The 11,002-nt window shown below is 40.5% G+C and overlaps 1 protein-coding gene across 1 annotated transcript; it reads right to left on the bottom strand.

Annotated features, from left to right (window-relative positions):
• Positions 1–100: 100 nt before the first annotated feature.
• Positions 101–10,248, bottom strand: hps1 (HPS1 biogenesis of lysosomal organelles complex 3 subunit 1). Its single transcript, XM_030070596.1, has 18 exons — positions 10,116–10,248; positions 7,107–7,297; positions 6,794–6,928; positions 6,028–6,170; positions 5,823–5,931; positions 4,876–5,036; positions 4,618–4,720; positions 4,443–4,527; positions 4,169–4,224; positions 3,892–4,059; positions 3,499–3,678; positions 3,245–3,321; positions 3,004–3,144; positions 2,705–2,770; positions 2,298–2,442; positions 1,938–2,051; positions 1,739–1,821; positions 101–1,655 (listed from the first exon to the last, which is right to left on the bottom strand). Exons 2-18 carry the CDS (start codon positions 7,221–7,223, stop codon positions 1,493–1,495), a joined length of 2,046 nt encoding a protein of 681 aa, XP_029926456.1. The 5' UTR covers positions 7,224–7,297; positions 10,116–10,248; the 3' UTR covers positions 101–1,492.
• Positions 10,249–11,002: the final 754 nt, after the last annotated feature.

Genomic DNA, 11,002 nt, shown 5'->3' with positions numbered 1-11,002 from the left:
GAAACACATGAATGAGATAACATGAAATCACGCAACACTGAGAATTAATTTTCTGAGAAATGTCATTTAGTCCTGAAGATGGCAACACACACCCACACTTTTTTAATGTTTACAGTAACTGTTTATATGAAGACGATGGTTGAATCTGTGTCATTATCCTTGGAAGTAAAATCATATCGATCAGTTTTGACCAGGAACACAACAGATGTCATTATGTGGCAGAATTTTTCAAAATTTAAAAGGTTTTAAAACAACAATCCTGGCCACAGTTTGAAACACACCAATCAGTGGTGACTATTATTATTTTCACTCAACATGTTTTCCTCTGGCCTAAACTATGGGCACAATAACTTATACATTGTGTTTCATTTTATTCTAAATGAGTGATATATTCTCGGGTAAATGAGCCTTATGCATTACAAATTACAAAGAAAAGAGTAAAATTTGTGATAATGAAAAGATGTGAAGTTAGTTAAAGGGAGTAACAGAGTATTGGGTGAAAACATGTTTGGTGTTTTAAGTTGTAATAGGCTTTCCAGACCTGGGAGGAATCATAAACAATGGCGAGATAGAGCCAGCACGGCCCAAGGGTTGAGCCTCCTCCTCTGAATTCATTGGGCAGCTCATTAGATCACCAGCTGTTCACTCAACTGCAGTAATTGTCACATGGGTGAATAATTATCACATCACACATATATGCACAGGAACATCGCAGAGATGGTCACTGGCTGGCTTTAAGCAAATGAACTGAATAGTTCAAAACAGTATTATTTCAATTTTCTGTTCACAAGGAATCAATAAACAGGATGTGACAATTTTTCTTCTGTTTTCGCAAAAAAATACATACAGTATTTCTAAAGCAAATCAACACTCGGAGAGACCTAATCATACTGCATGTTTCTAGTCCTTCCGAATGAGCATAATGGAACAAAACAGATGTGCTAAAACATACTAGTAGTGACAACATAAGCAGTATTAGTGAATAAATGTTCCTACATCATTAATAACAGGAACCACATGATAACTTTTGTAAAAGGACTGAATCATTGGATGGCTCTAAAAGTGAAAGGGTTGTGACACAATTTGACTCTTGCATAGCTTCCAAATCAGCTCATTTCTATTAAAAAGGAAACCGTGTAATTCAAAAATATATTAAAATTTACAAAACCAAAAAGAGTGACACTATTAACAAACATCATAGGTGCACAGTGGTGGTATCGAAAATGATTAATCATAAAAAAAGTGCTCATCATAAACTAAATAAGTGCATAAAACTACCCACATTATGTCAAATTATCTTATCAAGGACTCATAAACTAATATACTTTAAGTACAGTAGTGAAACATTTATTATGTACTGTAGATGTGCATGATTACACTGTAAGAGACATTAATACACATTTTCACACAAAAGACACCAGCTATAAATGTACATTTTATCTTGGCAATACAACAATTATGTGCCTTTATCAGTCCAAGTGTGTGGATTTGTCTACAGAAGGGGATTACGGGAAGGTTCCCACAGCTTGCTGGCCAGCTGTCTGCAGTGCTGCAGGATGTACTCGGTAGGAATGACTCCAAGATGAACGGTCAGCAGCTCATAGCACTTCACCACCTCACCCTGGTGATTCTTGCAGTAGTACCGTAGCAGCTTCCTACACGACACATTAATTTCTATCATCAGCAATGTTCTCTGTTGGATTAATTACATCAGCTTTTTCAAGGCGGAGTTGTTTACCTGTAGTAGTCCCAGGCAAGCATTCCGATGGGAGCAGAGTCATCTGATAGGATGGGCAGGTCCGCCGCTTCTAACTTATAACCCTGAGTGATGACACACACTGTCATATGATGCTGTGCTCGTGATGTGAGCACCATCCAAGGGTCCTATACTGAGACTTTTATGATCAAAGACTAAAACATCATGTGTCATAACTTACAGTTTCATTTTCAAACCAGAGGAAGTAGCAGAAGTAAAAGTCTCCATCTCGCAATGTGACAGTGGAGTAACCTTTCTGGAGATAGCGGCGTGTTGTACTGACAAGACCCCAAACCTTCAGAGCAGAACAAGAAAGAGGAATATAAAATAAGACAGATATTGCAGATCATGACAAAACTCTCAATGCAGCATAAAAACAATAAAAATACTGGTCACAGAGAAAAGCATAATACCCGTATTACCCACTCTTTTAGTCTTGACTAAATCTTAAACTCTTACTTTGTTTAACTCTGCTCTTATCCATTAAAAACCCATTAAAAATGCTCCATGTTTTGATATGAGAACTTTGGGTATGCTTGACCTTGCTTTTGATGAAATGTGCCAGTGGCCCCTTCCCCAGCTCAGAGGTGGCGCGCTCTGTGATGTTGAGTGACGGGGCGATCATTTGGCCAGTGGATCGGTCCACACAGATAAAATGTATGAGGCCTGGGAAATCCTCCAGGTACGTGAGAGTAACTGGGTCAAGATCAATACACTCAGGACAACAATGTTGGAAGCTTTTAAAATCAATCCTAGGCTTATATCATGCCTGCATTTCAGAATGCACACTTTTGCTGACAACTTTTCCAGAAGAGCACTGGGGGAACTCTAGACGTATTAAGAAAATAAATGTTATGTGACGATCTAACTAGCTGTATACTGACTGTCACAGGCTATCTAAACATCCAACTCCAGCATGGCAGCACCACTATTGAGCTAACAGGATATGACACCATCGTGATATTCCTCTTGCTCTTCACCAGCAGGAAGTCCTTCCAGTCCATCAGCTTCTCCCTGACAAAGTGAGGGAGACAGACCAACAGTCTGATGTACATTTGACAATAAAGGACACATGTGGAGTGTGTTGCCAAGGCTGAAGTAGGAGAATAACAGACATATTTTTGGCATGGCTGGCTTGATATAGTCACTGTTAAGAAACAAAAAAAGGTGTTATAAGTTAAAAACAAACAAATAAATAAATAAATAAATAAATGGCACAATAAGAAGGTAAATAGTCTGATACCCACTGCACCATGGCCTGAGCTCGGTCCTGTAGGCTGGGGGACAGACGCTGGGGAACGTCTGCAGGTCCAGAGGTGTCAGTAAGGAAACACTGCCTGTACACACCGCACAGCTGCATCTTCATACTCTTACACCATGGGATCAGCCTGAAGCAAACATATGGAGAGAAGCAGAGGGTTTTCAAAGGGTTGTCCAACAGATATACCATGAAGCATCCTGGACAGCAGAGGGCAGTAGCAGGCTTACTCTCTGTTGAACCCAGGTCTTCCTCTGGCGAAGGCACGGTTCTTGAAATCAGTCCATACATTCTGCAACTGAGACGACTAGAGGGAAAAGAGAGGAGCAAAGCATATTTTTGTGAAAGCTAATGAAAAGCATTTTTCACAAATCTCTTGATTTTAATCCGCTATAACCTGGGCATTTTCCAGGAGCAAAGAGGAAATGGACTAAAGTACACTGTGGACAATATAAGTGGACACATGCCCACAAATATACTGTACCTGTATGTCGCTGGGGCCCAGGGCTTTGATGAACTTATCCAATTTGTTGCGGAAGTCATGAATAGGAGGTGAGCCTCTTGTGACAGCAGAGCCCTCCTGGCCTTCACTTAAACGCTTCTCCAGCTTGGCAAAGGCCTCCAGGAACAAATACACTGACATGGCCACTCCACTGTTGGGAATCTGGCATGGACAGAGCAAGAGAAAACACAGGGGTGTTAAAGCATAGCAACTAGGATTCCATTTAGATAAAGAATACCAGTTAACTTGTCTTATTGCATATGACAAGTGTGCCCCCTAGTGGCTTGGAAAAAAAAGAACTAGTTGAGATTCACAGCTAGAGAGAGCAAGTGAGTATGTAGGTATGTAGATGGGTGTGTAATGTTATCTGCAAACCTTAGTGAGCAGCACCAGAGTGATCCCAGGCCACAGTGGTAGACAGTACATGGAGTGAGGCATCATGGGATAAAGGCCCTCCTTGAGCGAGACCTCCAAAAAGACTCTGCATGGGGTTGAAGGGTCAGGCGGAGGAACCTCTAGAGTCTGCAAGCTGTCCTCTGCCATCTGAAGGGACATTATGTCCAAAAAGATGAGAGAGGTGCCTCTAATCTAGGTGTCGCAGACCATACATCAACACCAAATATGAGCATGAATGTTAGAATTATACCATTACCTGTATGTCTGGGTCCACAAACTCAAACACAGGAGTGCCCCCTCTGCCTGGCCTGTCTGGTAGCGCAGAAAAAAGGAAGGCATGTCAATGAAATACGCCTACAGTAGCATTAAAAAAAGCCCCCAAAAACTAGCTGTAACTACATGAAACTGAGGAAAATTACTTCAGAATTGTTGGTACAGAAATGAAAAATAATATTTATAAGGATTGTTTTTTTTTTTAAGTCTGGTCATGACACACACACACACACACGTACAGGCTGTACACTACCTACCTGAACTGCTTGAGTCTCTGTCTGTTGGGGAGGGCTCTGGAGTGTAGAAGATTTCAGGACCCGAACCAGAAGTGCTCTCCACATCCTACACAAAACGTGCAACATGCAGATACATGAGACAATGTGCAAGGCAATTAACAGTGTGCGGTGACAAGTATCCGTAAGCAATCCCTACCTCGGGGCTTGGGTCATCCAGCTCTATGTTACTAGGATACATATTCTGTGCCATGATGATGAGGGCCAGGAGGTCTGAGGTGGTGAGCGTGCTAGCATTGCGACTACACAGATTGAATGAGGGGGAAACAAAAGAGAAGTAAAAGATATTACAAATGTATTTATGAATTTATACATTAAAAAATCCTTTGTTTTAAAAATAGTTATAAATGAGCAGCGGATGTGCAAAGAATGAATGCAAAGTAAGAGCTGTTTCTACCTGGAGTAGAAAGCAAGCAGTTTTGTGTGCACCAGGATGAAGGCATGCAGCACCTCCTCTCCCGCCCTCTCTGCACTGCTGTTGAGCTGCTGCACCAGGCGGCGCTCCAGGAACTCGATGCACTGCTCACACAGTGTGGGATGGATCAGCCTCTCCACCGCCTAAGAGAGAGAGGAGGGAGATGTACAGGTGTGGATGATGATGACGACGAAAATAATGATGCCATTTTCTCTGTCCTAGTGTAAAGATAAAGAATAATTGCAACAGTACATGTACACTGTTGATGTTCTATTATTTGGCATCTGAAGGATATTAGAATGAGGGAGGAGTATTGTATGGAAGCTGGCGAGGCAGATTCATAACAGGTTAGCAAAGGATTTCCATAATTTTGAAAAAAACTGATAAACATCCCCCTAAAACTACCTTGACTGATCATAGTATGGTCTGAAATGATGAACAATTCCATCCAAATTAAATTTAAGATTGTTATTCCAAAAAAATGTAGCCATTTTCCTTGAGCATCCTAACCATTCTGGAAAACAAAAAAACTACCCTCAAAAATGTGAGGAAAATCAATTTTTGTAAAATGGTCGCTTTAACTTCAAGATATAAAAGCCTCATGGCGCAACTGAGCAAACACTGGTTGGATATGCTTGACATGTTTAAGGATGAACCGTGATGTGGTTTTATGGGGCTTGTCCATACAAGGGAGGATTAAGGACTTCAGAGCTTATTTTCAACCTATGGGCTAGGATAATTAATGGAATGCGGAAATCGGATCTCTAGTACATTTTAAGGCTTTCTCAAATAATTTTAAACAAAGAAATAAATTCCTTTGGTGTGACAGTTTGGCAAACTCTGCATGCACAATCACAGGCATCCTTTCATTTCTAAAGGTCACAAACCAAAATGTTGATAACCATTGCTTTATAATGTAATGCTGATACCTCCACTAAGAAGCTCTGGTCATTCTCACGAAGGCGGCTGTAGGTCTCCAGCAGGCTCTGGAGCCGTTTCCACAGCTGTGCTCTCTGCTCGGTGTCCTGAGGACGCAGTCTGATGACAAACAACACGGTTAATTAAGACACTAATGTGCAGATAACACACCCGGTTTAACTGATATCAAGCACAAAAGCACAGAAAATGACATACTCTTTTCTGAGGAGGTTACTGCTGAGAGTGACCATGCCAAAGAGGACATCGATCATCTTCTTCATCACATAGATCTTCCTCCTCAGATCATCCTCTCCCTCCTCACCATCTCCATTCACAGCAATGTACAGGCACTCGTCAAACTGGGATGGAAACAAAATGCCCCCATTAGTTTTATTTTATCTATCCAAGTGCATGAGTGAAATGACATATAACACTGAAAATGGCTGTAGTGCAAGAAAAAAAGAGGTAAAATTTCAAATGTTTTATTGTTGAGATTCTTTATCCCGTTCAACCTTTTATTTGCCATTTTTCAACCGCGCTCTCTGTGCGCTCAGAAGGACAAAATGATTGCGTGAGAAAAGCCCGAGAGGCAAAATGGAAGTCGGCTGTTCTGACTGAATGGACCTGAACCATGTCAAGTGTTTGGACGACATCACAGTATCATGCGGTGCAGAAGGACAAAGCCTGGTTTGATTCCTTAACAAGACTCACATGAGAAAGAGGCTTGCATTTAGATCACAATGCTATTACTGTTCTCCTGAGAAGTAGTTCAAGTGTGTTTGCATCTGCTTTATAGAGGATGGACCTTTCTAAGCGAATAGAGTCAGCAGAATTGTCCTGTAAACCTGCACTGCGGGTCTTTTTCTCTCGGAGCTACCAATTTCAGACCAAAATCACATCTTTTTGCCGTGACCAGAACTAATCCTGGAATATGTGAAGAGATGGAGATGGCTGTTGGTGTGTTTCAGAGGGTTAGGGTTACCTGGTGCAATACGTAGGTGTGGTTGTTTTCTGTGGTGAAGCAGGCGTAACTGTCGCCGAGCCTGTCCACCATGGTGCTGCAGGAGATGATGATGGGAGCAAACAGAGTGTTGATGCTGTCCTCGAAGGCTGGAAGCTGAAAACACACGCAATAGAAAGAAAAGTGGAGATGAGAGTTAAAGATTAGGACCTGCAGATCTGACTTCACTTAAGTAAGAATTCTCTGATGGTTGCTGGAGGGCTGGACAATATCCACAAAAGACTGATTAAAGTCTTTTTTTTTTTCTGAATGTTGCTATATTTCTCTTCCTTACCCCCTGGCCCTCCTCCTGAGATGCTCCATACTGCTCCTGGACATTCTGCTGAAATTCTGGGTCGGTCCAGTGGAAGAGAACCTCGGCGCTCTCACTGGCTATCAGCAGGCACTTCATCTGGACAACAGATGCACTCCTGTCCTGCCTTACTTTAGTGTCCTATTTACTCCAGCCATTCCAGATGTGTAACACTGTAAAGGAGGGTTTAAAAGCACCGAGGTGAAGCATAAAACAACCTTTTGCCACAGTGGATGTTAGAAGAAGAAATCAATTTTCTGAAGCCATGAATCAGGGTCTGGGCACAGATTTTCTACAGACTCGAGGTCTGGAATGTTACTAGAAGGTTTCTAGAAATAGCGCTCACTATCTACCAGAAAGGGGTGCTGTCTATCACCCACCCCCCTCTTTGTGATTTTCATTGAACTCTTGGCTCAAGCCTTATGACAAGATGAAGGCATTAAGAATGCGAAGGTGAAAGGCACAGAACACAAGATACTTCATTTACAGAATCTGAAAAAATAACTAACTAAACGAATGAATAAACAATTCAAAACCTTCTTACAAATAGACATAATCTGATGTCATGATCTCTTTCGCTATTTTGAAAGCGCACTGACATAAAAACCTGATTTGCACTATGTTAGAGGAAAAGAATCACACTGTGAAGAAACAATGATATGGAGTTATCATGACATATAATTCTATTATGTAAATCAATGATAATAAGATTAAGGGAAAAAAATTCCCCAACTGAATTTTTGAACTAATTAGGGCATGTGCTTGATCATAGGGGATATCACCAATAGCTTAATGTAATAAACATCAATATAATTAATATTACATATTTAGTAACTGTGAATGTTAGCAGATAAGGTTATATCTCACTATCATAATAAGTTATGATACTCAACACTGATCAGTTTATGTGAACACTTAAATAGAGTCATCTGTTAAGGTGTAAGAACATGGTGTTTTCTGAAAGATAAGGATTTATTATTATTATTTATTTAGGTCAACTTTACAGCTCTACCTCTTGAACTCAGTGCTCACTGGGGCACTGCATGTAAACCTTGTCCCACAGTCCCTCACCTATAGACTTAAAATCAATGAATTAGTGGCTCACGTTTTATCTGTGCACTCTGCTAAGGCCAAAGATACAAATTCCTACTGTGGGAGATTCCAAGACTATCAGTCAAAGCAGATATAAGTGGGTCAAATGCACTCACATTGCAAAGAGCTGTGTTTTACCTTCTGTGACAATTTCAGCAATCCCTTTTTTTTTTTTTTTTTTTTTACTTTCATTTCTAAAGAATATATCCTAATGCACTGCTCGGGTCTTATCTGTAAGATGGATATCTGACTTGGAAAAGTCTGAAGAGATTAACCTAAGTTTAAGAAAAACGACTGTCTCTACCTTGTAAAAAAGTTATTGCCCTCTGTGTAGTGTAGTATGTTACAGGAAAGCCCAAGCCTTTATTTGGTTTTAATCTTACCGTATCCAAATGCGGCTGTTAGATTCTGTGTAAATGGCAGAGTGCCTTGCACTTTCTTTGAAGTCACTCCAAGAACTTTTAACAAGGAAACACTCAGTTTTCCTGATTTGCAAATTACATTGCCATGCTCAGAATTATCTGCATGATGTAAACACCATGCAAAAATATTTTCAAATTCCAAATGATCATTTGGAAATCTAAACATGAACATGGAACTTTTTTGAACTTCTTTCACCATCACAAAACACGCAGAAAAAACATGATCTCAGTACTTCCTTCAGACCAAACTTATTTTCTAAATTTAAAAAAATTCGAAGGGATGTAACCAATCAGTTATTTGGCAGCTCACATGTGTTGTGGAAAGGGTGGTAGCATTTTTCAGGAATACTGGTGGAGCATCAGAGGGTTCATTGTGTTTCTGAGAGCTACACTTCCTGCACAGACAAATATCACGGATGCGCAATTTATGTCAGCACATCTTCAGTATCAGCCAGTAAAGGCTTTAATATTAAACAATGGTAAATAAAATAAATAAATAAATTAAAAAAAAAAAAAAAAAAAAAAAAAAAAACGAAGTAAAAAACTTCGATATGGCAGGCCAATAAGATGATACTTTAATTAAGTCTAACTGCTGGATTTTCCAGTGAATGTGTGCATTTTGAAAAGCAATATATTTTATGTCTGCATCTCCCAGTTTGCCATCATGATAAGTGTAGGAATAATAATGTTAAATCCACAACAGATTAGGTGGAAAAAAATATGTGCATATATCGGTAATAATCGATATAATCGATAATCGGTTCAAAGAGTTTGGGAATTGTCAGCATATTGGATGTCGGCAAAATATATATAATAATAATGATAAAACAAAACAAAAACATTATGATGCATCCCTAAAATATATTTAATCTCTTGATGGGATCTCAAATTAATGTGAATTAATGTGTCCACACACCCACACACACACAGATTTTTTTTAATCCCTAACCACTAAAGTTGCCCATGCCTATGTTGACCTTTTAGAGACGCCTGAACCAGACATCTCATCACGTTAACATGATGTGATCCAGCATCCAGCCTTCTCTGCTGTCAGACCAAATGAGGGTGGAAACTGGCCAGGTTTCACCATGTTAGTCTATGCTTCAAGCGCGTGTTAAAAAAAAAAAAAAAAAAAAAAAAAAGGAAAGAAAAACTCCAATAACAGGAACCTGGTGTTTGCTGCATCTGAAAGTAGTGCAGCCTGCCATGCCGTGTCTGCACTCAGGGACAGGTCGGACATTCACACAAGCGGCGATGACACACCGTTCAGTGCAAACTTCTTTAGAAATAAATACACTTTCATCTGAATGTGATTTCAGCCCGTCCGCTTCACCGTCACAATCCGGGTTTTACCTAAAACTCTACCAAACACCCCCACCCCCTTCACCAAAGTTGTAACTTCCTGATCTTGTGCACTCTCAATCTAAAGATCACACACATCTTGTCACACGCCAGGTTACAATGTAGCACAACTTACTCCGTGTTTCCAGGACGATCGTGCATCTCGGTCCAGGTTCGCTCCGCTTCACTGACTTCCACGAATCCTGCGGACATTTTCATCGCGGATACAGTCAGCTCGCTTCCGCAGCTCGACACCAGCGAGTCATGTGACACCGGCAAGACTTTATGAACAGGAAGCGCCGCTGTCCTCCCGCAGATACCGAGACAGATATTTCTCGAGCTCTAGAGTAGATCCGACTTGGGGGTTGTCGGGAAAGACTGCTCCTGGATCAGTGATTACAAAAGGCTTCCAAACAGCGGATTGCCTGCCGAGTAATGATCACCCAGGCATGAAAAAGTCATGTGCTGGTGCATAAACTCAGGCACATGACTCTGAGCCTGGACTGTAGACAATAGTTTGGTATTTGTGGAATTCAGCTGTACTGTTATTAGACTGAGATTTGAATTTCCTTCTTCCTTCTTTCCTTTCTTTCTTTCGAAATCGCTCAAATGTAATAAAACGAAAGCGACTAAATGTCTAAATCCTATCACCATTTTTTGAATAACAGCATAGGAATGAAACTGCAGAGCTTTAAAATCACATGTGCACCTACTCTGTGAGTCACGTTACAGCACAGAAAATACCACTGGCCTAGTAATCCCATTTAAGATGGAAAAAAAAGTCCTCAAGGTCTTAAAAGGTCACTATTAACTCCATACTGAATGATGCACACCCCTGATTCCTCTGGGAATATTACTGGGATGTTATAATAGTTTTTCATTTGGGGAACACGGTGCAGGACACGTACACATACAGAGGTTACATGTACACAAAACATACACAAGACTTCCTCCTAGAATGTCTTGATGGCTACAACAAATCTGTGTTGTGTCATAATATTCAGTGCAGATTGTATGTTTGGC

This window comes from Myripristis murdjan, chromosome 15 (genome assembly GCF_902150065.1).
Source record: "Myripristis murdjan chromosome 15, fMyrMur1.1, whole genome shotgun sequence".
NCBI lineage: Eukaryota > Metazoa > Chordata > Actinopteri > Holocentriformes > Holocentridae > Myripristis > Myripristis murdjan.
This window is presented reverse-complemented; position numbering and strand designations above follow the sequence as displayed.